The sequence below is a fragment of the Chelonoidis abingdonii genome, chromosome 7 (genome assembly GCF_003597395.2).
Source record: "Chelonoidis abingdonii isolate Lonesome George chromosome 7, CheloAbing_2.0, whole genome shotgun sequence".
NCBI classification, from domain to species: Eukaryota; Metazoa; Chordata; order Testudines; family Testudinidae; genus Chelonoidis; species Chelonoidis abingdonii.
In genome coordinates this window covers 90,279,512-90,307,407 of record NC_133775.1, presented here as the reverse complement: position 1 = coordinate 90,307,407, position 27,896 = coordinate 90,279,512, and the positions used below count along the sequence as shown (strand labels likewise).

The 27,896-nt window shown below is 47.5% G+C and overlaps 1 protein-coding gene across 1 annotated transcript in view; it reads right to left on the bottom strand.

The window, feature by feature from the left end:
* STK10 (serine/threonine kinase 10) overlaps positions 1-27,896 on the bottom strand; it is an 87,970-nt gene that overhangs the window by 30,698 nt on the left and 29,376 nt on the right. The window contains exons 3-4 of the mRNA XM_032801514.2: positions 3,961-4,009; positions 792-941 (exon numbers count right to left, since the gene is read on the bottom strand). Coding sequence (XP_032657405.1) covers positions 792-941; positions 3,961-4,009 — 199 coding nt within the window. The remainder of the gene's footprint in view (positions 1-791; positions 942-3,960; positions 4,010-27,896) is intronic.

Here is a 27,896-nt window from a genome sequence, read left to right as displayed (position 1 = left end):
CGATCAGATCCAGTATCTCCCATACGATCCATGCTGGAGCTCTTTTTGGATTTGGGACTGCATTGCCACCCATGCTGATCAGAGCTCCATGCTGGGAAACAGGAAATGAAATTCAAAAGTTCGCGGGGCTTTTCCTGCCTACCTGGCCAGTGCATCCGAGTTCAGATTGTTTTCCAGAGTGGTCACAGTGGTGCACTGTGGGATACTGCCCGGAGGCCAATATTGTCGATTTGTGGCCACACTAACCCTAATCTGACATGGCAATATCGATTTCAGCGGTACTCCTCTCGTCGGAGAGGAGTACAGAAACCAGTTTTAAGAGCCCTTTATATCGATATAAAGGGCCTCGTTGTGTGGACAGGTGCAGGGTTAAATCGGTTTAACGCTACTAAAAATCAGTTTAAACGCATAGTGTAGACCAGGCCTGAGTGACAACAAGCCTGCCCCCTTCCTCTTATAACCAGACCCAATAGATAAGGATGAGAAGCAACGCTTCAGAGCAGGAGACCCTTACAAACCAGTGCACATTACCCCTCTCCCACTGGAGGGATATTTTGCCTTTGAAAAAAATGTCAACCTGAAGTTTTGTTTCTGACATACAGATAACAACCAAGGCTTCTTAAAACATGGCTTATAAGAGACTATGCTCAGTTGCTAAGAGTTTATTACAATACAGTCACAAGTAGAGCAAAGCTACTCAGTGGAAACTGAATCACCACCAATTCAGAATTATACACCTAGCAAGCATGCACCCATCTTCTCTCTCTGTGACACCCCAACTAAAAGCTCACCAAGTTTGATATCTCCATCTTGGGTCAGTAGTACATTGCCTGCCTTTAAGTCACGGTGGATGATCTTTTTACTGTGGAGGTAGACAAGAGCCTCTAACATCTGGCGGCAAATCACTTGAATCTGGGGTTCCGTCAGGCCTCGATCCAACTCTGCAGAGAGACAGCCGTTAAACCAAGAGGGATTAGAGAGGCTTCACTTGAGCAATAGATGCAGCCTGTGACCCAGACCCTGTGCAGCAGACTGTATATGGCCACTATACATCTGTCAGGTCAGTGGGACACCTATACAAATCACTCTAGTATTGAGAAAGTTAATTCCCTAAGCTCACAGCACAATATTCCCACATGCTTTCAGAACAGGGTTACTACTGAACCCCCGGGATACACATGTGGGTCAACTGGCATGAGAGCATCACAGATGATGCACACATTTCCCTTTGAGGGAAACCTATAGATCAGTCATCCTTGGAATCCTAAAAGGGAGTCTGATTTCCCTCCTTGAGGGCTGGACACAAGTACTCACCACTGGGCACTGTGGAGAGAACAGAGCTGAACTCTAATTGCAGGAGACACCAGAATCTGCACTGGGATATTGATTTGCACACTAAGGGAAGGAGGAGTGCAGTCCTTGCCCCAAACACTGAGAAGCTGGCCACAAGGCAGTGTGGGCACAGGGAGAGACATGACCTGAGTGGTGCTAGGCCTAGTCAACAGACACGTGCACAATTCATATACATTTGTCGGCCCAACGGTAACTACAGCAGCCTTCTATTTCTGCAGCTCGTTGGGACGCCCAAGAAAACAAAAAGTTTTGCTCCTGTGTGCTCTCCCCCACCCATCAAGGAGATCCTCACTCTATGACCTTTATCCCAAGGCACCATCCCAGCAAACCATCTTCCTTGCAGAATGTTGAGAAGAGTCAGGCCTCCACTCCCCTCTCCCCACCCAGCCACCTTGTATTAATCTTCCCTCTGTGCCCAAAGTTAAATGGACAACATTGGAATCCGCAGATCCGGGCAGCTAGAATAGCCTATTGTACACCAAAGGAGGGGGCAGACTCAAGGACTGAAGGGAGCTTATGTTAAGTAGGACAGCCATTCATTCAAAGCCAAGGAACTTAAATAGCAGAATCAGAGAAAAAGATGCTGGTTCAGCTGTTTTGTTCTTCTCCCTGCTTTTCCACCTCCCTCTTCCCTTCAGTAACTCAAAGCTGGAGATTTTCAGTGACCCTCAGTTACGAGTCTGGCCGAAGCATGGCTTTCACTGCACAGCTGTTCAGGAGCGTGCTACCAAGACAAAGACAAATGTAAATGGTCATGATTTTCCCACCCCTCTTGTTTTCCAGATCACGCTTGACTGTTAAGAAACTCTTAGTCTGACCCTCTTCGGACTGATTTACCTACAAGGGCAGCAGCCTTTCCCGATCCCCAATCACCTATTTAATATACCCCGATACTGCTAACAATGAAACTCGGAGATTATGGTAACATCACCATCCCTTGGCCTGTATGGCCAGGCCAGTCAGTTAGGATTTCATAATACCTGTTTCCTCCCTCCCACATTCTAACCCATATCCTCTGCAAGGCTGGCTGCCTATGAAACAGGAGATACCAGACCTGACCAGATAGGAGTCTAGGACCCCAAGAAACTCAGATGGGTTGGAGCTCTCCTGCCCCGCTGGGACCTACCATTGACCTGGAAAGCTCAACCACAGCAAATCCACACCACAGCCCCAGCACTGTGAGTGCAGTTTCGCAACAGAGACTGCATCGTCCCTTATCAACTAGGCATCCTTGCCCCCAAACACGGACGCCAGGTTACCATAAGATGCGGTGATTTGGACACCACAGCAGAACACTGCAGTTCTTTAGGCAAGTTTCCTGAATTAGACACGTTTCCAATTTGCAGACTGGGAACTGAAAGTGATGAGCCTGGGCTCAGCACACTTCCGCAGGAGAAAAGAGTCAGATCTTCATGAACACTGGGAGGAAAAAACCCAGGAGAAAGTGACCAAAGTTGAGGTTGTCACCTTGTCCCACAGTCTCTAGATGAGCAGACACCAGGAGCACTGTTCTCACTCTCCAGCCGGGGGAGCCCTTTTTTTAAAAAAAGGGAGAGATTGGGTCTTCATACAGGTTTGTACTGTGCCCTGCACAATGGGGCTGACATGCCAATGGGGGCTGCTGGTGCAACTGTGCTGCTCTAGCTGACATCAATATGCTTCACAGCGCTCAAAGGCCAGCTCTTCTCAACTGGAGGCAGGGCCCACATGCAGAAGGGAGAAGTTAAAGTGGTGGCTTCATGGCATTAATGTGAGGGCCTGTCTACACTGGCAATTAACAGCATTGCAACCTTCTCGCTCGGAGTATGAAAAAACACACCCTCGAGTGCAGCAAGTTGCAGCGCTGTAAAGTGCCAGTGTAGACAGTGCCCCAGCTCTAGCAGCTATGCCCCTTGTGAAAATGTTTTTTTAAGAGTTTTGGGAGAGCTCTCTCCCAGCGCTGTGCTGCAATCACACCAGGTTATTGTCAGTGTAGACTAGCCCTTGGTCTCAGTCTGCTATAACACTAGCTGTTTCAATGGATTACTGAAGCCAGGGGTGGAAAGAGACTTGGAGAGACTCAATGTCAGTGACACCCAGATTAACAGCTAAACCCCTTTTCCTTTTACCAGAGGGCTTTTTTTAGGAGCATACAAGTGACACGGCATCAGTGTGCTGTATAAATGGGGTCCCAAACAGACCTCCTCAGGCAGAAAGTATTATAGGCACCCATCCCCCCTAAAAAATCACCTCCACCCCACTGCTTGCCAACACTGAGCAATCTATAGACCACGCGGCAGACCGACACACATAGCTCAGAAGATGCCCAGAGGTTGCCACAATAAACCTAGCCAACACGCAGATTATGGAGGAGAGGCAGAGGCTCCATAGTTAAGGCTGCAGCAGGGTTTCTATTTAGTTACACAGAAAACCACGACCCTCCACCCTACAAAAGCCATGCAAGGACCCACACCCTGGGAGGGTAGTGGAGGATGTCGCGTCTGCTGCTAAGGAGCATAGGAACATTACATGAAGAGGAGGGAGCTGCCCCAGAGTCCTTCGGGTGCAGATTTCTCTGTCTCCGACATATCCCTAGTCAAAGTAAGGATATTGATTTGCGGCACTTACCTAGCATGACAGCATCCACTGCCCCACCAGGGCAAAACTCAATCATGATCTAGCAAAACAAAGAGATAGTGGTTAAAATCAGTTATAAACAGAGATCTGAAACCTGTATTTCTGAGTACAGCCCACATGACAGGGAAAAGGGAGCAAAGGGGCTTGTGTTGGAGCCAAACCTACTTCCCCCTCCCCACTCAAACAAGACTAGCTCTTGGTAACCCTCTACACCGTTCAGATTTATTCACCATTCTTGCAGCAGCACAGAGACACTCAGTGGTTTTTGTTAGCCAGAATTTTATTCCTGATGCTACAAAACCATAAGTTCTACATGTGCCATTTTCTCCCTGGAGTGAGAGAGCTCGCAGGCAACCATGGCACAGAATCCACATGGCACTCTGTTGTTCCCAACAGAAAGGGCGTACACACACACACACACAGCACATCCCTCCAAGAGCTTTCCTGAGTCCCTACAGCCCACAATCCGAGGAAGCAGGACAGAGCTTTACTTGGCTACAGCGATGGAAGTTTTGTTTTCTTACTACGCTGACACACACGTGAATCAAAGCCAGCCTAGACCCTCATACCTGGAGGCCCATCTGGAGCAGCCTTAAGGTTTCAGTTCCGTCTTCATGTTTGTTTACAGCTTTTGATGGCCGCTGGGAACAGGGGCTGTTCCAGAGCTGTGGACTTGCCAACAGGATGAGATAGCTGTCATACCAGAGAGCTGATGTGGCTGGAATTACTATGTCACTTTTTTTTTTTTTTTTTTAAAGGGGGCTTTTTTACATTTGGTTTTGATTGCTCCATAGTTAGCAGCCTTCTTCTGATTTTATAAGTGATTTGAGGAAAAACATTTCAGTACAGAGCTGTAGTCAACTGCCAGATCTTTGTTACCTCCACTATGGAGGAGGTACTATGTATCTGCTGGCATCCCAGCATCCTCCTGCACCATCACCACCACCCTTCAAGGCCAAATCCCAGAAAGTTAGGCTGACCCAGCTACATCACTCAAGGATGTGAAAAATTCACACCCGAGAGACGTAGTTAAGCCAACCTAAACCCTAGTGTAGACAGCACTAGGTCGCTGGAATAATTCTTTCCTCGAACTAGCTACTTCCTCTTGGAGAGGTGGATTTACTACAGCGATGGAAGAACCCTTTCTGTCTAGTACAGACCATAGCCACAGTGACTAACCTTCTGGCATCCCCTCAACCAGTGCTGCTTCTTAATCTGTTGATATGATCACTGCTGAAGAGCTGGGCCCTGCGCCAATAGCCCAGTAGTGTGAGAGACAAGACAAATCTCCCACATGTGGTACAAAGCTGCAGCCACCAGGCTAGCCCTCCTTGCTGTGCTGCTGCTCACGCAGCCGCCAAGATGCTACTTGTGGAAAGTGCCAGCAGAAGCCATGTGGATACCATATTTCCATGCAGAAAGCTAAGAGGCTTTCCAAATTGACTGGCAAATGCTAATAGGACTGCAGCCTGGCTAGTGATTTACTCCTCTCAAGAGCAAAAGCCTCTACTTAGCAGGATTAGGCACAATAATGGATTAGTGCCGTTTGAGATTACGCCTCAGCGGGCTGCAGTGCTAGATGATCACACAACTGTGCCCTTCAGGAGATTCCAAGCAAAGAGGCTGCAGCACTGGAGACTCAGAATCCCATAAGACCGCTTTGCTGTATGTTGGAGAGAGATCTCATCCAGGCTGGTGAGTCCCAGGTTGGGCCACCCAAGACCTCTCGCACTGTTCTGAAGACTGCCTGGGTTTCCAACCCCACCTCCCACCCCCATCCATCTCAGTGAGAATGCTTCCAACGCCTTACTTCAAAAAGAGCATCAGAGGGGTAGCCATGTTAGTCTGGATCTGTAAAAGCAGCAAAGAATCCTGTGGCATCTTATAGACCAACAGAAGTTTTGGAGCATGAGCTTTCGTAGGTGAATACCCACTTCATCATGTCTGCCAACAGCCCTGCTCCCCAGAGCAGCCCAACCACCAGAGTGTGCATTCACAGGACAGAAGTGGGCTCAGGTAAGCAAAGAGTCAGTTTTCAAACTTTCAGAGGTTGAGATAAGGATATGGAAAGATACCTTGCACTATAAAACCACCCTGATGGTGTCTCTTTTCATGTCCCAGTACCATACAGGGCAACACGCAGAGAGATTAAAGGCCAGAGTTTACTTTTGAGGACAATAACCAAATAAGCTAAGCCCCCTTTTAGAGGGGGCTACTGAGGACAGAGCTGACTGAACTGCAGCTCCGTGCGGAGCCAGACATTTCGTGCTGAGGTAGTACTAATCCACATCACTTTGAGGAAGGACGCTCTTATGGTTAAAAAGCACAGGACTAGGACTCAGGAGATTTGGGTTTCATTCCCAGTTTTCCAACCGATTCACTATGCAACTCTAGTCAAGTCGAATCCCACTCCTTTTGCCTCAAATTGCACAGGTGTGCAATAGAAATAATAATTCCCTGTTTCTGAGACAGTGAGAGGCATAATTCATTAGTCTCTACAATGCTTTGAGCTCCTCAGACTGAATGTGCTATTGAATATAAGAGCCATACTGGGTCAGATCAAAGAACCATCTAGCCCAGTATCCTGTCTTCCAACAGTGACCAATGCCAGGTGCCCCAGAGGGAATGAACAGAACAGGTCATCATTGAGTGAGCCATCCGGTCTCCCAGGCCCAGCTTCTGGCAAATCCTTGATAGAGGAAGATAAGAGCAACATAACAGATTGCCATTGATGGACCTATCCCCCATGAACTTACCTAGTTCTTTTTTGAACCTTGTTATAGTCTTGGCCTTCACAACATCCTCTGGCAAGGAGTTCCACAGGTTGACTGTGCATTGTGTGAAGAAATACTTTCTTTTGTTTGTTTTAAACCTGCTGCCTGTTAATTTCATTTGATGACCCCTAGTCCTTGCGTTATGAGGAGGAGTAAATAACATTTCCTTATTCACTTTCTCCACACCAGTCATGATTTTATAGACCTCTACCATATCTCCCCCTTAGTTGTCTCTTTTCCAAACTGAAAAATCCCAGTCTTATTGGGTAAAGAATGGTGTTCCTAGCCTCTGTTCGTCAGAGGATGGAGATGGATGGCAGGAGAGAGATCACTTGATCATTGCCTGTTGGGTTCACTCCCTCTGGGGCATCTGGCATTGGCCATTGTCGACAGACAGATACTGGGCTAGATGGACCTTTGGTCTGACCCGGTACGGCCGTTCTTATGTTATGTTGGAAGCTGTTCCATATCTCTAATATTTTTTGTTGCTCTTTTTTGCCTTATAGAAGGGCAATGTACTACTTTGTGTCCCTTACAGTCACTGTACAGAGAGCCAGCTGGCACTCAGGAGTCAGCGAGGAAATTGCTCTGGACAGGGTTGAGAGATTCAAGGCAGACGCAGCAGCACTAGGCAAAGCGTCTTCACCTGCAGAGCTGCGAGAATGAGGCAGAGGCAAAGACTGGGAGAGCACTTCGAAGAGGCTGGGGAATAGGCGGATATAAGGTGAATCGATGGAACGAGCCCAGAGAGTTTGAGAACAATTTGGAATGTGAGTCACAGAACTCACAGGAGGTGAAGAAGGTGGGACAATATGCCCCACATGCTAGCATGAGACAAGGGTGCAGTTGTGGCATTACCTAGATTGGTGTTTAAAACTGGAGTGTCTCCAGTAAAGTAAAAACACAGGGACTGCTCTACAGACAGTTTCCCTGCCCCACATTCCCACCTGGTTCATTAGATCCATATCACAACCCAAGTGAGGCTGGGGCTGCCTCACTTAAACCAGTTACTTTAAGTGGCATTCTCCATCCCCATCCATTAGAACAAGTGGATGCAGTTCCATGCATCTGCAAGCGAAGCGATCACACAGGATTCCCCTGATACACACTACTACCAGCGAGGGCAAAAGCACTTCCTCTGGACGGAGCATTAGAGGGCAAAACAATCCGGAATGATGGGGACCGGCATGGAGTTTTGTAGCAGTGGCATATTCAGTCTCATAATGGGGAAGGATAAGATGCTACGGCTATTGAAAAATGAGAATCTCCCTCTGTTTTTTCCAGGAGCAGCAGTGTCAGAGCAGTACCATTGAGAAGGGTTTGGACTCTCTTCATTTATACGGCTCAGCACCACTTACATTGCTTTCATGAAGAAGGCCTAACCAGAAGCTGCCTGTCGTTGGCTGTACTACCAGGCAGCACACCTGGGTTCGGTTCTTGGACCTGGGGTTCACAAACCTCAAGCTCAGCCCAGGAGCTCGAGGTAAGTCAGTCCCACATGACCTTCGTATAAGGGTCAGTTCAGACTCCCAGTAAGCAGCCGTCAACATGCTTCCTGCGCTGTGCCAGAAGGTTCCAGTCACATGCAAGTTCCTCCAGGTCCTGTTCTGGGAGCATCCATGTTTACTTTTGTAATTTGAATTCTTTGAAGCTGTAAATGGCAAGGGGCAGAGCCCCAAGAAGAGATGGGAACTCAAAGTTCAGCCCTGAGGCACTTCACCTGTAAGCAGTCCCACTGATTTAAATGGGCAGAGCAAGTTCTGAGCACCTCACAGTCAGCCCCTTAGGGTACGTCTACACAGCAACTAGACACCCACTGCTGACTTGTGCCAGCTGTCCCTCACTCTAGGCCCCTGCGGGGCGGAAGGATCCCAGACCTTGGGCTCCAGCTCCAACCCAACCCAACCCAACCCAAACATCTACACAGCAATGAAACAGCCCCACAGCCTGAGCCCCACGGGGCCAGCCCGTTTTTCTTTGCTGTGTAGACATACCCTTAGACACCCAGAAGTTAAACTGGTTGCCAGGCCACCCTCCCGCTGGGTTACACTTCCCACTGAAGCATTTAAGGTCAAAATACTCTAAAGCATCCTCCCTCAAACGCAGTCACTCTTGACAGAGAATGGAGTGCCACAGAGCCAGTCAGCTGACACAGGCAGGAAGCGTCATGTGTGGGGCTCTTGTGCAACAGGAGCCTGTTGTCACTCCAGCTCCCCAAAGTTCCCTGGGAATGGACACTTGTGTTCCCCAGCACAGCGAGTGGAGGTTGTTCTATAGGTTTGGCCTGGAGAGAGATTACAAGTTTGTATGGGGAATGGAGGGAGCAACGAACCCAGCTTTGTTTGGATCAATATTTGGTGTGTTTGATCTTTGCGAAACCACATTTTGGTTTACAGTATGAGAAGGGGAGGAGGCAGAGAAAGCCAGGAAAGTTAATACATCTGAAACACAGGCTGAGCGCAGAGAAAAGGATGTGTGTGTGGCGGGGGGAGAGGCGGGGAGGAAGAGAGCCAGACAATGGGAATCTGGAAGGTTAAAAAAAAAAATGCATTTTCAACTAGGCCAGAAATGCTAATGAATAACTAAGGGTCAGGGCTGGTTGGTCTAAATATCTAGAAAGCATTTGTGCTCTTTTCAGCCCTGAAATCTGAGTTTAAACAGTCTAACTCTCACAGTCCCAAATGCATGAAGTCCAATGACCTGAGTTCATCTTTTAGCGCTGGACACACTCTCCCATGCATTCCGTCCCACAGAATGCAGTGCTGGAAAGCATGGGTGCACGCGTGCGCATACACACACACACACACACACACACACACACACAAACTCACTTTCACTCTCTCTCTCTCTCAGGACCACCCTGACACAAAATAAAAACCCAGACATCATTACTATTAATAAACTGAAGCCACATCGAAAGCCAGTCCTGGATGTCGGCAGCAACTATGACTCTTGAACCTGAAGCCATGAAATGAGAGATGGTTGAGGAAGGTGGCAAAAAAGCAGGATTTGGATATTACACAGACAGGATTTAAAGCACAAAGGGTAACGATCTCTCAGTCATTCACATGCCACAGGTCAGGCACCATGGTGATCTGGTTTAAATGAGGTTCTGGGCAAGTTAAGACAGTCGTAAAAAGAACTGTTGACAAGAGTCCATGTTTCTGCGCACTGATTATGCCTGTAACTCATTAAAAGACTTTGGCTACAAATTAACCCTTTACTCAGTCCTATTTTCACCTGTTTTGATAAGCTAGCTAACTGTACTGTATTTTCTGTCAATGTCACCCTGCAAATCACTGGTAGCCTCGTATCACCTCACTCCATGAATGATGCCAATGTTAATACCCTGTTTGCTCCCATCTCCTCCTCCCTGCCCTGTGCCATGCTGACCTGTCTGGATATCATGCCCTCCCATGACATGTCCCCCCCTTAAAAACTCTCCTCAGTCCCTTAAAAAAAACAAAAAACCCATAGTTCACTTCTTCCCACAGAGAAGAGTTTAATAATTCAAAAGGTGCGAGGAGGACGGAGAGAAGAAAAATCCACGGCCTATTCATCCTGCCCTCTGGCTTCCCTCAGGCATCTTTCAGAGTGCAAGCTCTTTAGGACAGGGACTGTGCATTCTGTATGGTACAAAGCACATCCCTGGCACTTAATCCTTCAGCAACAGGGCACAGCGGCATTACAAAAGGCATGATACACCAGGATTCTAGCCACTCCTTAATCAAAAGCCTACAGGTTTCGTACAGACAGCAAACCAAACATTCAGCATGCACTGTCCAGTCATCTGCAGCCCTAACGGTGTCTTGCAAAAGCCAACCAGTGAAGGCAGCAGGCAGGGCCGGTGCAACCAGGGCGCTGGGATTTGGGGGGCACCATTTTCTTCGGCAGTGACAATGGCGGCCGAATCTTCGGCCGCCCCGGTTGCCGCCGGCATTTATGCGGAGGGAGTTGGGGCAGGGGAGCGCAGGGAGGGCCGCCTGCAGCAAGTGGGGGGGGGGGCGGCATGCAGGGGAACTCCCCGCCCCAGCTCACCCCTGCCCTGCCTCCTCCCCAAGCACACCGTGGCTGCTTCACTTCTCCCGCCTCCCAGGCTTGTGGCGCCTAAGCTGATTGGCACCGCAAGCCTGGGAGGCGGGAGAAGTGAAGCAGCCACAGTGTGCTCGGGGTGCTCGTGCACGAAGCAGGGGTGAGCTGGGGCGGGGGAGGGTGCCTTAGGGTGGAGGGTGGGGAGCTGACGCAAGGGGGGGCGCCTCAGGGTGGAGACGGGGAGCTATCGCAAGGGGGGACACCTCAGGGCAGGGGGATGGGGGCGCAAGGTGGAAGTTTTGCCTAGGGCGCAAAACATCCTTGCACCGGCCCTGGCAACATGTTATTCTATAGCTGTAGCCCACGAAAGCTTATGCTCAAATAAATTTGTTAGTCTCTAAGGTGCCACAAGTACTCCTGTTCTTTTTTGTGGATACAGACTAACACGGCTGCTACTCTGAAACCACTCAATATTTATAATCCTTGGCAAGCACAGGATCCAATGCTGCTAGGATGCAGACTGAACAGCCTTCTCAGGAAGCTGCCTCCTAAAAACTACAAAGGTGGGTGTGGAGATGTGGCTAGCCAGCACAGCCCCCTGCCCCCTCAAATCAGGAGTCTCACATTCAACAGTAGACCCAACAAAGTCTGGGCTGGCTTTCTTATGAGCAGTTAGGAGAGCGGCTTTGGCAAATATCCTGTTTATTATAATTTTTTCAATGCAACAAGTTCAGGACTTCCTTAGCAAAGCCTGCTGAGCCCATCTCTGGGTCTGAGCTCCAGAAGAGGAAATTTAGCCTCAACAATAGCTTTTTTTCCCTTTTCACTCAAATTGTTAAAGCAGTCACAAATCTCCTGGTTATACCCTTCAGTCTTTGGTTAACACTTTGTATGCTGTAAGTGCAGCAGCATCCAACTACATGCTGGGTTTGTACTGGTTTTCATCCCAGAGGGACCCAAGAGACAAAAGACAGACTGCTGACCACATACTGTTAATGCTACCAGAAATCACAAGGACCACTGATACAGAGGGTCTAGAGAGATCTCTTTACCGAAAGTGCAGCAAGCAGTCTCTTGTCTAGCCCTGGCACCAGATACTATGATGGGGGCTTTACCCTCACCACCTTTGCCCCCAGCAGCAAGGAGAGAATTTCAGATTCTTGTAGCCACTACAGATGTTGATAGGTTGCAGCCAACTGCACAGACCTGAGCAGGATGCTGTGGGATGTTGTACCCCCAATACTGATCTAGTTTTCAGTTTAACGGAAAGTCCTGAGCTACACCAAAGGGGTTAATTTCGTCCCCCAGAATCAAGCTCATGGGCACAGCCACCTTTTTATGATCAAAAGGGAGAACAGACTCAACAGAATCTTGCAACAATAGTTGGGCACCTTTTATGTGGGAGATCTGATCACTGTTGCATGTTGGTGCCAGGCAACAACCCTCCCACGCCCTCTCCTGTGCACTCGGAAAGCTCCAGTGAAGCAGCAGGAAGGGGATTTTAAGAGGGTTCAAAGAATCCACACTCCTTCCAAGTTTTTTCCAAACCGCTGCAGAGCACCTGTCCCTCCCTTTGCTCTTTGCGCAGCCAGCCAGCAGCTGTATTTATACAGAAAGGGCCACAGGAGGGACACGCATTTCCCATATGGTAAGTATGAAGCTCATCACCCCCCCTCAGAAAATGCATATTTAATGTCAGGAGTGCTTCTGACTCAATGATTGTAGATCTTGTGCTGTGTCACCGATTTGCTCCTTCGCAAAAAAAGTAATTCTCTCAGTAGGTAAAGAAGGAACAGTGCACTGGACCATCTGGGCTTTCACTCCGGTTACAGCCCCATTAGGACTCTTCAGATTTGGTAAAAAAGAAGCCAGAACAATCCTCATTCCCCAAGACTGCAATAAGTGAACACACCCAATTTTCCAGCAAAGCTGATGAGCACACGAAGCCCAGTAATTTGCCTGTACTTGCACATTTCCAGGAGCTACTCAAATTTTTAATACAGGGCCTTTGGCTCCTAGGGGTTTGCTGAAGTCACTTTAGTGCTCTGAAAAATAAAAACTCAGAGGACAAGTGTCGCTTTCTGCATTTACCACTGCTTCTACTAGAAGCTACAGTTCATTGGTGCCCTGCCACAAAAACATTTAAAAAATGTTCTGCTCCCATCAAGTCACAGTTAAGGACAAGGACTCCCCAAAACAATGTCACAGCTAAGAATGAAGAGTAAACCGTGTTTTTTCTCAACCACCATCCACTGCATTTGGCCGTGCAGAATGGGTGTGGAACAAATTTGATGGAAGAAGTTTGGGGAGGAGAGGAAGCCTGCTAAAGGGTTTACAATGAAGAGACCCACACCTGCAAGTCATCAGATTCTTGCATGGTTTCTGGTTTCAGGTGAACTTCCTTTCTCTTTCACAGAGCTCTCTTCGCCCCTTCCATCATCCAACACAGAGCAGGAAGTACATTTCTTTATAAATGGTTTCAATCTTCCTGTAGCAAGTTTAGTAAGCTCATTCCACACAAGCATAACTATTTTTTCTAGGGTGTGTTTAAACTCAGGGCACTCTAAGGTATGTAGCTTCTCTCTTTTTTAAAAAGTTGGCATTTATTTGAACTACACACTGTAAGTTCGCATGGTGAGGAGCAGCTGATGTCTCTGAACTATCACTAGTTGTAACTGAAGTTGGATTAAATGAGTCAGCTGACACAGGCAGGAAGCGTCATCTGGGGGGTTCCTGTGCAACAGGAGCCTGTCATCACTTCAGCTCCCCAAAGTTTCGGGGGAATGGACACTTGTGTTCCCCAGCACAGGGAGTGGAGGTTGTTTGATAGGTTTGGCCTGGAGAGAGATTAAGAGTTTGTATGGGGAAAGTGGGGGAGTGATGAACCCAACTTTGTTTGGATCAATAAATTAAGCCTCTCAGTTAAGCCCTTTTCTTGACCAGCTAAGAGGCATGAAGGGTCACATAAGCCTATGGACTGAGCACCCCTGTGGTCTCAGGAGGGACATCTCCAGGTCAAGGATGAGTCATGGTGGTCATTCAAGACCAAGCAAGGAGCCCAGAGTCAATAGAACAGTTTCTGCCCACCTACAATGCTGCAGAGGTGTTATCTTTGTGGCTGAACAATGAGCAGACTATTGCTTCTTAACAGCAACACTGCTCTGGAGTGTCAAGGCTGCTATTAGATGGTACAAACCGTGCTAGGCAAATTGACAGCAGTGTTTAAAAGTTCCAGGTCATCTCCCTTCATTTAAACATTTATTACTGAGCAGCTCACAACTCCTCGGTGCTGGATTGTGTACGCCCCCTGGCATGTATTCTCCTCGACCCCAGCCACACGGGCTGAACAGCAGCAACTTCCTCTACAGAACTGTGCTGAGGTTTTTAACCTTTCCGGCTAGCAGCAGGCTGCTTTTCGCACAATTCGACTACAACAAAAACAATAAGCAGCAGCATCTTGCAGCTGTGTGCGCTAGGCGGAGCAGGGTTTAAAGCGGGAGAAGTCTGTGCCTCCGTGCCACAACAGCCTGTCAGTGTGGCACTCCCACACTCTTTGCCATACTACTCCAAGGCCTATGTGGGAAGCTTACGATCTCCCCTCGTCACATAAGCTGAAAGTGCTCTGGGCACCATCCCTTCACATTAATCATATGACACAATCAAACTCATTTATCTGGAAGGCTGGAAAGTGCCAGCATTCCAAGGGTTAATTTCTAGGGAAAGGGGAAATCATTTGGTGGAGAGGATGTGACAGTGCAGTGCAGAGAATCATCTGGTGCTGCTGGCTGCAGATTCACTACCTCGGTATAGAATGTTTACAGCCTTATAAGTAAACACACTGATGCTGTCTTTGGTGGTGAGGGGCAAGACGTGAGGCCCATGGTTTGTCCCATTTACAAGCTCCTCCTGTTAAAGCTAGGAATGGCCCGATCTGCTGCACTATGTGCTTCATTTACATCTATACAGAAATTAGACTAAACTAATCATATACTTTCCACCTTCCTCCTTCCTATGAATTCCCACTAAGTCTGCACCTAACTCACTAGCAGTGGCTAGTTATGTCTTGTTTTTAGGCTTCTTCCCACATCAGTTTCCCCTCTCACACCCCACCCTGGCCCAGTGTTAATATTTTTCATGCTGGAGCAGCCATCCTTTAGGAGACCATGTTGCCACTGCAGATCTGGACTGAAAAACAAAAGGAAACTGAGTAGCGGGAATGGTGAATGGTGGGGAGCAGGGGAGAGGAAGAGACATACACTCGTAATGACAAAGCCACTGTGTGTATATGTATGTGTGTATCATGAACTCCAGCTCAGCGTCTGTATCTCGGCCTGGGAGGCATTCACCCATATTTCCTGTTGTGCCTCGAAAAGCAGCAACCATTGATGTTTACAGCCAGATGGAGTGATCCATCTGTTTGAGCAGCAACAATCCTGGCAGGTGTGTATAGGGGGAGGGGATAAAGAGATGATCTATTTCTCCAGCCCTTCAGGGAGTTTACCCACACCCCCTTACAAAATCTGCTTGAAACCACAAGACTGTTTAATTACAGGCCAGGGCAGTATTTCTACAACAGTGTGGCTACCACCTCGGCCCAGAAGAGGATTCCATCTCTTCTCTCCCTTTCCAAAGTTATCCCTATAAATGAAATATTTTCAAGGAGGCTTCTGCCTACAGCAGGAAGGCCAAAATTCTCCCATGAGCTGAATGAGCAACCTATGCACCCCTCAGAGCAAGGCTCTGCTCTCAGTGACCTGCATTGCCAAGCAGGCTGCTGCCTTCTGAACCAACCAGAGACTTTTCAGATTCAGTGTCTGCATTCCTAGGTACCAGGCATTGCAATAACCACTCGTTACCAGCAGTTTCATTTTTTCCATGTTTAGAAGCATAGTTGCCACAAGAAAAGTGGCCACGCAGCAGCAGAAAGTAGAAGATCATTCTCACCTGCACACAGGGCCGGCTCCAGGCACCAGCGCAGGAAGCAGGTGCTTGGGGTGGCCAATGGAAAGGGGTGGCACATCCAGGTCTTCGGTAGCAATTCGGCAGCGGGTCCTTCGGCACCTCTCAGAGGGAAGGACCAGACGCGGAATTGCCGCCGAAGAATGAAGTGGTATGGTAGAGCTGCCACCAAAGTGCCGTCGATCACGGCTTTATTTATTTTCCCTTTTTTTCCCCTTCGCTGCTTGGGGCGGCAAAAAAGCTGGAGCCAGCCCTGCCTGCACAGTTCACTGCAGTGGAGCTGATTTGAAGAGGAGAGGGGGAAGGAGGAGGAAAGAGTCAGGAGCACATGGTACTGAGATGCGTTAGTAGCAAAATGTGTTCAGTGTTGTAGATCTCAACAAGAGCTGAGGTTTCTTGGCATATATCACACCCACTTAGTGGAAAAGCAGAAGCAACATAGCAAATAGCAGCAAGCCCTGTGATTCACGACTTCTACTATGCAGTGCTGAGTTAGTCAAGCCTGAATAAGCAACCCCGATTCAGCACAAATGCTTTACAGCAGGACAAAAAGGTAGATGGGGTTCTCTCGGGAGTCCAAGATAAGGGGGCCCAGACTACCTCAAAAGCTTCTGGTGTCACAAGGGAGACCAGATAATTGAGCTCTAGACTAGAGAGAGCATGGCGGGGGAATCAGAAAAATGGCCAACAGAGATTTCCACCTACTAAATAAAAAAAGCCATTTGGATTCCACTAAGTGTCAGGAATATCGCTGACAGAACATCCTTTCCCTGTTCTGTTGCTCAGGAGATTCTTCCTGTGAACAAATTCAGAAAAGTGGGGCCTTGGCGCTCTCCTTTCAAGCACTGAGATACAAACTACAGTTCTGCTCAGAAAAGCAACTTCCTGGGTGCATGTGTCAGCATCCTCTCTGCCAACATCAGCCACTAACATCTTCACCCCTTTACACTCATTAGCAAGGCAGAGCCAGCAACACTGAGTGACAGCGGGATTCCCCTCCTCGTGTACATCAAGCTGATTAACACAATTTAGTAAAGAATTATACCCAGGCAGTCCACTGAAAGCACAGAGTCCCCAGTAATGTCTGTAATCTCTTATTACAGTAATGATATTGTGAAAGGAAAGAACCCAGCTTGACTCTCAAGAGTCCAGCCTGCATTTGCAGGGATGGCGGTGAGAACATTCCCACTTATAAAACTGAGTACATGTTCTGAAAAACAAAGAGACAAGAAAACTCCACAAGACCAATGTTATGTGGCGTCACTTTTCTGAGTGCAACCTCTAAGCCACATGAGGGCAGGGTCTGCTTTAATGGTAAAGAGACAGTCTACCTCCTCCTTCCACGGTAAGGAGATGGAAAGCAGGAGGGCTAATAATATACCACGGAAAACACTCTTAAGCAGTGTCAGTTTGGGTGAAAACCACCAGTCATGTTCTGTTGATTAAATTTCAACAGCTCACTGCCATTAGGTAACAGCCGGTTGGTTGCCTTGGTAATAATCATCCCCATCATGGGTGAAGTCTTTCTATTTTTTCTAAAACCCAGTTCCTCTAACTGATTGCATCATCTGTGATTAACAGGAAGTCACCCTGCTAGCTTCAGAGAAAGAGAGAAGCAGATTCAGGATGATAAAATCCATTCAATCCCTTTAAACAAGTCCCCATCTATATCTCAAAAGGGACTGGAGCTCTTTGGCACTGCAGTTAAACTGCAGAGAAAGAGAAAGCAAGTGCAAAAGATTTCAGCTGCAAACCTGGCACCACCCTTCCTCTGTTAAAAAGAGCCACGGCCTTTGGTCCATTCCTTCTCCCCTCCGCCCAGTCACCCTGCAATGCAAACATTTCAGACCAGTGTCCCTGACACACTCTGGGTGCAGCACGTACTCCTCTCCCACTCTCCCCAGCCATACATGAAGCTGAGGGAATTCACCTTTAGAACAGTATCCTCTATGTGAACTATCCCAACCCACTGAAAACATTTCCTGCCTTAGGTGCAGGATAGACTCTCCCTTCGTAGCACCCACCCCAGGAAAGGATCATGTTTCCTGGCAAGTTCTTTAGACAGAAAAATGCTGGCATCCTTTCACCACTTTAACAAAGTGACTCTTGAGGTATTTGGGTTGGCAGAGGCGGAAGGTGTGGTTCAGAGGCAGACCAGCCTCCAGCAGGCTGCTCCCCGAGGGGACGTAGTACTAACTCTCCCCTCCAGACTATCCACAGACACAAATTGGCAACTTTCCTTAACACATCCATAATGCTCTTTCAACATCCATTGGCAGAGGCTGAGGGGCACTGGAGTGATGGGAAACAGGTTGGTCTCCAATCAAGGAGAGTCAGGCCATCTCTAGGACACTCTGGACTTGAATGAACAGATTAAATACACACAACATCTCAGGGAAGTGGATTTGTAGTTTTGATGCCACAACAGGATAAGCAATGTAAAAAATCCACCACCCACAAAGAGGAAAGAGAACAGTCTTACTGGGTTGGTAAACTCCAGCTCTCTGGGCTTATTTTAGCACACCAGGTTTAACTAAGAAGCAAAAGTGACTGCAACAACCCTGGAAGAGTCCACAGTTTGCACCCCAATAAAGCAAGGTCTGCAGAGGACAGAAGGGTGAAAAGCATAGACAGTGCTTCACGTATTTGTATTATGGTAGCATGAAAGTCCTCAACTCAGATCAGGCCCATATTATCCTAGGTCGTGTACAAAATGCAGAAAGGGCCATTCGCTGCCCCAGAGCTCACAGCCTAAATCAGGAATGGCCAAACTCGCGGATCCTCCGAGCCACATACAATAATCTTCAGAAGTCTGAGAGCCGGGCGCGCCTGCCAGGACTTAAAGCTGCTGCTTTGCAGTAGGGTAGTGGGGCTAGAGGCTTAAGCCTTGAGCCCTGGCAGGCCCCTCCCATGAGGTTGAAGCCCCTAGACTTCCCTCCCTGCTGGGCAGAAGCCCCTATCTTCACCACCCCACCGCAGGGCAGAAGCCCTCAGCTGCCCCCAGTCTGGTAGGCAGAGAATGGGGGAAATGCAGGGGCCCCATGGGCCACACTTTAAGTGTAAAAGAGCCACATGCAGCTCGGGAGCTGCAGCTTGGCCACCCCTGGTCTAAACAGACAAAACAAAACACAAGATGAGGAGGAAACAGAAAAATAGGGACTTCCCCAAGGCCGCTCAGCAGATTGTTGGCAGACCTGGAAACAGAATCCAGGGCTCCTAAGATCTAGCCTAGTGCCCTACCCACTGAACCACATTGCTTCTTCCACGCTTGTACATCAAGGTAGGTGAAGACCAGCACTGTTCATTGGAGCTGATGTACTGTTGCAATGTGCTTCTTCCGTTCCCACTGTGAACATCCCTGTAGGACTCTGACAGCAAGCTACTTCCGTAATGCAGACTCCCTAGTATGACCTGGGCAACAGCCTGAACATTACAGACCAGTCCAAGATTAGCAAAGCCTGACATTCTTCTGTGTCAAAAGTAAACAAAACAGGCAGCATCCAACCGCAGTTATCAGTTTCAAGAGGCTTGGCACTGGCCGAGTCTTGCCAGAACATAGCATTGCTAGATAAGATCAGCAGCGGATCATATATTAGAATGAGCCATCAACAGAGGTATTCCCCTTTCTCCAGCTTTTTGTGCAGTAAGAAGCAGAAAAAGCTGATTCAGTCTCATTGAAAATCCAGGTCTACTGTACCTGGGAGTCTACCACCTTGCTCACAGCCTCCCAAAGCTCATTTCACATAGATCAGGCGTCTCCCTCTCTCCATATTCTACAGCAGGTATGTGTGTGCACGCACGCACACATTACTGGGCAGCATTTCATGATGGGGTCTGGGGGGTGCAGAAGTTTAAACTTCTGTGAAAAGAAAGTACTTGCCATTGATAAAATGAGAGGGCAAAAGTAATATTCGCATTATGATACAGAACAAGCAGACAGCCTTCCCTCTCCTTGGCCTATCTGGCAGAGCAGTGGTTCTCAAACTTCATTGCACTGCAACCCCCTTCTGACAACAAAAATTACTACATGACCCCAGGAGGGGGACCAAAGCCTGAGCCATCCCGAGCCCTGCCACTTGGGTGGGAGGGCAAAAGCCAAAGGCCTTCAGCCTCAGGCCAGAGGCCTGTAATCTGAGCAGCTTTGCCCAGAGCTGAAGCCAAAGCCAAAGCCCAAGCCCTGTCGCCCACAGCTGAAGGCCTCGGGCTTCAGCTTCAGCTCTGGGTGATGGGGCTCGGGCTTCAGCTCCGGGCCACAGCAAGTCTAATGCCAGCCCTGGCGATCGCATTAAAATGGGGTTGCGCCCCACAGTTTGAGAACCGTTGTGGCAGATGCACGACCAAGTTCTGCTGCAGAACTATGAAGCTGGGCAGTTCTGCCAACCACAAGAGGAGAGACTCCGTTTGCCACAACTCACCCTCCTTAGAAGAACTCTTAATAACGTAAGAGAACATCTTTTCCCTCTGCACGCTGACTGAAAGCTAGTCTGCTTCACACTGCTACAAGTTACATCCCACAGTTAACTTCCCTCTTTTTCCCCAAACACCTAGACTATCTCCTTCAGGAACACAGAATACAAAGTTGTCGGATTTTGGTTTTTATTAACTACTGCTCACAAACTGGCCTCAAATTTGACTGAATCCATTCTGGGTTGAGGGCTTTTTTGTGTTTTATTTTTAATCACATAAGCATTGTACTTATCAGTGAAATTCAGTTTCGATTTTGTTACAAAGTCCAGGGGATATCCCTGGTACCTTAATCCACATTCCTTTCTTCAATAAAATAGTAAAGTCCAAGGGCTAAACTCCCATCAGAAGACGAATGAAAGATAGAACAACACATTCCTACATCTACTTAGCTTGGCACCTTTATCGGTGCCCTCCTGCTTCCTAATACATGCTGGAAGAGAGAGGTGCCAGTTCCACTGCCTTCAGGCTTTGAATTTGGCCCATATGATGCTTGTGAGCTGCTGGTGAACCGTCTGGCACATTTAACATCAAGACTGAATGTCCTTCTAAGAGAGATGCTGTAGCTCACCAGTAAGTTCCTGAGCAAGAATGTATGGCCTGTTTTATGCAGGAAGTCAGACTAAATGACCATAATGCTCCTTTTTGGACTTAACAGCTATGAATTTGCCTACATAGCACCAGGCTCCCACAGGATCTGCTCCAAATGGCCCAGGGGTTTAGAGAGTCTTTCATAAACTCCATTTGATAGAATTCTGCAAGGTCAGCATCACACCCACACAGAAATGCACTAAGGGCCAACGAAAAATCAGCATCCACTCCACCCCATTGGCGGGACTCTCCCCCCTAGGCAGCAACAGGCCCTTGTGCACACTAGAGATCTTTGGTTACTCCATAAAATAATAGCGAAACCCTCATTGCTAATACAGTAAAAACCCAAATGTCAACAGCTTGTCTGACATAGCAAATATTCTGTAGGTGGAAGTGAAATAATTAGCTTTCTGTAAGACAGGCAGCTACAAGCTTGCCAATATTCTTTACAAGAAAAGGGCACTATTTACCAGGGACTTGAAGGATAATAGATCATTTTCCCAGAACAAAATAACCTCCATGGAGAAATATTTGGAATAAAAAAAAAGGTCAGTCTCCATCAGCAGAGGAAGAGGCAGCAAGACAACAGGTTCAAACCACCCCCCAAAAAAACACCACACATCTTTTTGGACTTCACAATGGAGAGCTTCATCTATAATGAAGCATGAAGATGATAATCGTACCACCACTTTACTCTTGTACAGTACTTTTCATCTGTAGAGCTCAACATGGTTTACAAAGGTGGTTAGCATCATTATACGCATTTTCACAGATGGGGAAACTGAGGCACAGCGAGGGGAAGTGACTTGCTCAGCTTCACACAGGAGGTCAATGGCAGAGCCAGGAATGAAACCCATCTCTCCTGATTCCCAGTTTGGTGCCATATCCACTAGACCACACCGCCTCTCATTCAACTGCCAACATTCCCATGTTGGATGTATGCTGAAATGCAGAGTTCCTGAGGGACTGGAATGGAGCTTGGTAACAGTCTTTTCACTGCTAAGTAACCACTTCAAACATACTCCAGGCTAGCAGCAGCCCACAGTCATCAGCACGTGAAGGTACCCTCCAAAATAAATTTGTCTCAGTCCCGTTCTTTGTGGCTACATCACAGAACCACCATCACAACAGCACCCCATTGGCCGTCTCAGCAGCGAGGCCAAAGAATAAGTGGGTCATAAAGTGATGCTATGAATGATGCTATCACAGCAGTCTCATCATTACTTTGTGTTCCTGTCTGCTGTATCCACTGGCTGAGCTGCAGTCTTAGGCTTGGTCCACACTACACAGTTAGGTCAATATAAGGCAGCTAACATCGACCTATGTCAGCGCCTACACTACAGCCTTGCTCCCGCCAATGTACATGCCCTACTACACCCACATAACTCCACCTCCATGAGAGCTGCAGGGCTTATGTTGGTGTAGTTAGGACAATGCAGTGTCTGTGTTTATGCTGTATTCCTTACATTGGCTGCTTGCTAAAGCCATGAAATTGACAAGAAAGCCCGTTCCCCAGCTGGGCCTCTGCTCCGAGCTGTCCCCCAGACTCTGGGCTTGAGCAGCCCTCTGAGCTCCCTGCTCTCTACTGGTAGTATGCCAGCCAACTGGACTCCGGGTGCAGATCTCCCCGCCACAGGTAAGAAGCCTCGGGTGGTTACCTCCCCTTCCCAGCAGGGATCGAGAGCTGGGAAGCAGCTGAGCTGGGGCGGGGGGGGCAGGGGAGAGCCTGGCTCTCAGCCCGACACTGCCCCTCTTCAGTTGGTGGAAGTGGAAGTGCTTCTGGTGAGCGCACACCACCGACAGAAGGAGGGTAGTATGGGCGTCAGCCACTGAAGTAATTACTGCTGTAGCTGTAAGTCGACCTATGTGACTAGGATCTTCATGGCAAAGGCCATCTCTATTATACACCTGCACAATGCCTAGCACAAGGAGGCTGGGGTCTCTAGGAGCTATCGCAAATACAAATAACCAATCCTCCTCTCCTCTGCACTGCAAGGTGGGCCCTACGGGGGGCGTTGAAATACACTGGCAGAGGGAGGCATTGGCAGCACCTTGCATTGCTGCTCTTGGGTGCAGACAGACTGTTAATCTCAAAGGCACCTCAAACATTATATCCCCTTAAATAAAGGTTTATTTTGAGCCTCTGAGCACAACTGCCAGTCTGTGCCCAGCCACCTGGTTTAGTAAGCAGGGAAAGCTCCTTTCTTTGCATTGTCAGGATTTAAAAAGAAGTCCTTCCAGCTGTGCAAGCCACTAAAGCACAGATTCATATCCCAGGGACTCCTCTGAGTCAGACTCGCACTCTGAAGTAGCGAAACACTTCCTTAAACTAATGACTGAGAGTTGGGGAGGGACATTTCCATTCAAGTTCAAAACCAAGCACAACACAGGTTGAAACACTTCCGATTTAATCAAATGGATGCAAAGGCAAAGACAAGTCCATTCCCCCAGTAAGCCAGAGTTAGTTTCTTTGGACATCACAGGAAGTTTAACTTCAGGGCCATTGGCGTTTCTACTTTCTGACCTGTCAGTTTGATTAGTCTCATTACTCAGCTTCCTCGTGGGAAGAACAAGTCAAAAATACAAGCAGGTAACAGATTCCAATCACTGCTCTGGAATCAGGCATGGAGCATGCCTATGGCTACCGGGAGCTGCCATCTTTGTGAAGGGATGGGTCACTTGTCACCTCATGCCGGGGCATGAGAACTGCAGTATCCTGTTTTCAAAGGAACAAAGCTACATGACTCCACTTTGTACTGAGGTCATCACAGGGAGAGATAAATGCAAAGCCTGACCGGTAATTCACGAGTCTCCCCTTTCCATCTGAGTGGCCAATCCCAGTAATTAGAGCCTTTGAGATTGTGCTCTGGCCTTTAAGTACCTAACTGCAGAGTTTGCTGCTGTGGTACTTATCCGGCTGCTTCATGCAGACCAGAGGCATATTCATAATGAGAAACCATCTCTCCTTCTTTGTTGTGCCCTAATAGCTGGGCTCACAATGCCTGGTCTGAACACCTAGGACAAAGCCTTTACTGTTGGAGTGTTCTCAATTGGAATTTGCTTCCCACACTGATCTGATATGGCTTGAGTTGGGGTGGCCTTCAAGGAATGGTTTAAAGGCCCCTTCACTCACGCTTTTGCCTGACGGGAGGAGGACTAAAGATTTAACAGCTGAACATTCAGAAGGAGCCTGTCAATTTCAGTTAAGATTCACCAGTTTGAACAGTCCAATGTTTGTGCCTGGAAAGTGATGGGTGTAGGTGTGTTTTAAAGGAATCACAGTGTAAAATAAGCTGAATTACATCAAGCACGTTTCCTGACATTTTACTGACACTATAGATTACAACTGAATTTTAAAAATGTTACTTCGTTATGACACTGGCTATTCACCTTTTGCACACATCTATCAGTATTTCACCGTGGAGAGCCACTAGTTGGTTTCCCTTCTGTTTCTAGTCAGCTTTGAGCTTTAGGGCACGGCTACACTTGCAGATGTAGAGCGCTGTGAGTTAAACCCGCCTTCGGACAGCGCAGTAGGGAAAGTGCTGCAATCTGTCCACACTGACAGCTGCTTGCTGCGGCACTTGCAGAATGCTGCTTGCAGCACTCACAGCAACTTTGGGGGCAGTGCATTATGGGTAGCTTTCCCAACATGCAAATGTCTGCAACGTGCTTTTCAAATGCAGGGGGTGGGGTGGAGTGTGACAGGGAGTGTGTTGTGTGTATGTGGGGGGAGAGAGTGTGGGTTTTGGGGCGGGCTGAGAGCATGTCAGCATGCTGTCTTGTAAATTTCAGACAGCAACAGATCCCCCCCGCCCCTCTCTCTCTCTCTCTCTCTCACACACACACACACACACACACACACCCCATTCCACAGTAATGGCTGCTTTGTCTCGGAGCCAGCTGTCAAAAACGGAGCTTTCAAAGGCCATAGCTCCATTCCTAGGCAAGTTCAAAACAATGACAAGAGTTGCCACTTGACTTAAGGGGATTATTGGATGTTTCTGGAGGCCTATCAGAGCGCAGTAACATAACACCTCATTCATACTGACGCCTGGGCGTTGTAGCTAGGGCGCAGCAAACGTTATTCCTCTTGCCGAGGTGGAGTACCAGCAGCGCTGTAGCTGCGGAGTCAGAGCGCTCTACGTGCTTTGCCAGTGTGGATGGGTAGTGAGCTAGTGCGCCCAGGGCTCCTTTATTGCGCTGTAACTCGCAAGTGTAGCCAAGCCCTCAGATTCTCCTCAGTGATCACAGTGCTAGGATGTTTGGGTTGGAAACAGCAGGGAAAATGTTTATTTGCATTTCTTAATTGTTTTTATGGAATATTTTTAAATCGATGGAAATATTTCCATGGCTCTCAGGGCTTTGTAAAAGCACTTTTAAAAAAAGAAAAAGAAAAAAAAAGAGAGGAATGCTGTAAGATCAAAGCTGCAACTTATCACTCATCGCAGGATGGGCTCTCAGTTTGGTTTTGAGTTACTGTATCATCCCCACTTGGAAGTACCTTCATTAATATCAATTATGTGTAAATTTTATGTTCTTGGCATTTCATTTAATAAAATCAGTGATGGTGCAGGTAGGGAGTAAGATGGCGAGATAGGATTTACCTCTATCCCATCTATACTGCCCTCATATTTATGGGTAATGAAATTAAGTTCTCAGGCTAGCCTTCTGAAAGTGTTGTGCAGGTTTCCTTTGAGGACTGACAGGGCAGCTAGAGGGATCGTTTTGTGAAAGGTGTTCACCCAGAGGGCATAGTGTGTTTCTGTCCTTTATCATTTTCCTGTGTGAGTTCATAAAAAAAAAAAAGTCTCTCCGGTACAATAAAAACTGACCTTCACTAGATGATCAAGATAGGGCAGAAGCACCCCACCTCAAAGATAAATATTCCTGCTGCACCTGTAACTCTAAGCTTGTCAATATCTTGGAATGTATGACTTTCTGGTCATATACCAGGTGTGGTAACAAGCATTAGAAGACTCAGTGGAACAGTGAGCCTGTGGTAGCAAAATACAAGGAGCAGATCCTCGGCTAGTATAAATTGTCATGGCTCCACTGATTTCGACACTAGCTGAGGATAAGCCCCCAGGTCCAGGCAATTTCACACTGAGCAAAAAGCCAATTACTCATTTAAGCAATCTGCAGGAGCCAGTTTGTGCCATCCTGTTTCAGTGCTCAGAGTGAACTACCTGGATATCAGAGTCCAAACACGCAAGCCCCCAAAAGCCAAGGATGTGCTAACGCACAACAGCCAGGCAGAGATTAACTGGATCATGTATCAGTCACATCCGAGTTCTAGGGCATCGGTAAGTATTTAGGAACAAATAGAGCAGCTAGTGAATCCTCTGCTGTGCTTGTGCAGTGGCTCTCTGGTTAGACCAAGTTTGGGGTGAATTTTAGTGACACAGATATAATCATTGGTTGATGAGAGACCTAACAAGGGCAGGAACTGTGCTGTCTCCCCTGTGCTGCATTGAGGTTTATTTAGGGTCAATCACAGTATAAGTGTTCAAAGCACTTTCAGAGAGGAGAAACATTTACTACAAAAGCACAAGGCAGTGCGTAAAGCACCAATTTAGACCTGCAAAGCTCCTGCTAAGTGAAATATTAAACATTAAAACAAAACAGTACTAATTCCCAGGGGAAAGGACTCTGGGGGGGAAAAAAAAACACAACACATCCTGGGAAAGTATCTTGAACACATGGTATCTGATTAATACACCTTTCAATGGCTCAAGCTTACTGTATAAGGGATATTTCCCTGGTATTTAAGGTTATTACAGCTGGACTTAACATAGCAAATCTGATACTTCAATGTCAGTTTTAAAAACAAAAAAAAAACAACAACATTATTTCCAGTTAAAAGAAGTTAAAAGCCATCCAACACCTCATGGGACTCAGTATCCTGGGGCAACACGTAAAGAACTTTTTATGATGATGCAGGATTTTCAAGAATGCTTGGTATGAACTGGTACAGAGAAAGGGAACAGAAACCTGCTGAATGCACCATCTTGGTGCCATTTGCTTTTGATAAGGATTTTTGAAGTTGGGTGTTCCCAGAGCAAAGGCCATCACTAGAAATGGATGCAACAGGACATGCTAGTGTGAAAAGGTTAATTTCTTATCCAGGACTACAGTTCTCCTCTTTAGTTACCTTAGTCTTATTTTTGTCCACACTGTCCCTCCCCATCCTCTCTGCACCCTTGGATGACTACGATGGAATGTAGCCCAATGTTCTCTCTCTTTGTCCCACCCCGTCAGATCTGGAATGCAGACACAGACATGATCTAGTCCTGTCGGCAAGAGGACATGTGATGGTGCCATATGGATAGTTACATATGACCAGAAGGCAGGAACCCCACACAGCGTCCATGTAATATGCACAATGATCAAAACAAACATGTTTCTCTGCCCACTGAAAATTCAAAGGGTTTTCGTGGTGTAAGTGAAACAGTTGCAAGGTAATGGAATCTGTTCTCCAGCTACTTCAGTTAGGTATTTACACATACAGAGCAAGCAAACTAGGTTAATTCCATAAACTGAGCCACTAAGCCAAGCCATTAGCTAAATAAACTCTGATGGCCTACAGATATGCTCTGGCAAAGGTAAGTTACCAGGCTGGGGTGTGAGGTTTAAGCTTTGGTCTCAGGAAAAAGCTCATTTACATGACAATGGAGGTTTAGTTTCGTAACCACAGTTTACAGCAAAGGAGTAAAAATATACCACCCACAGCTTACGTCAATTAGAACCTCACACCTTATGGAAGAGCTTTGTAGACATTAATAGAGGGGGGGAGGGATAGCTTAGTGGTTTGAGCATCGGCCTGCTGAACCCAGGGTTGTGAGTTCAATCCTTGAGGGAGCCATTTAGTAGGGATTTGGGGCAAAAATCTGCCTGGGGATTGGTCTGGCTTTGAGCAAAGGGACTAGAAGACCTCCTGAGGTCCCTTCCAACCCTGATATTCTATGATAGGGGTTAAAGCAATAGGGTTTTATACAAATTACCCTAAAAACCTATTAATTTAACTCAGGTTTTTCAACCCACCTGTAAAATTCCATAGTAGGGAGATATGAATGATCCTCTATTCCAGTGGTCCCCAACCTTGAG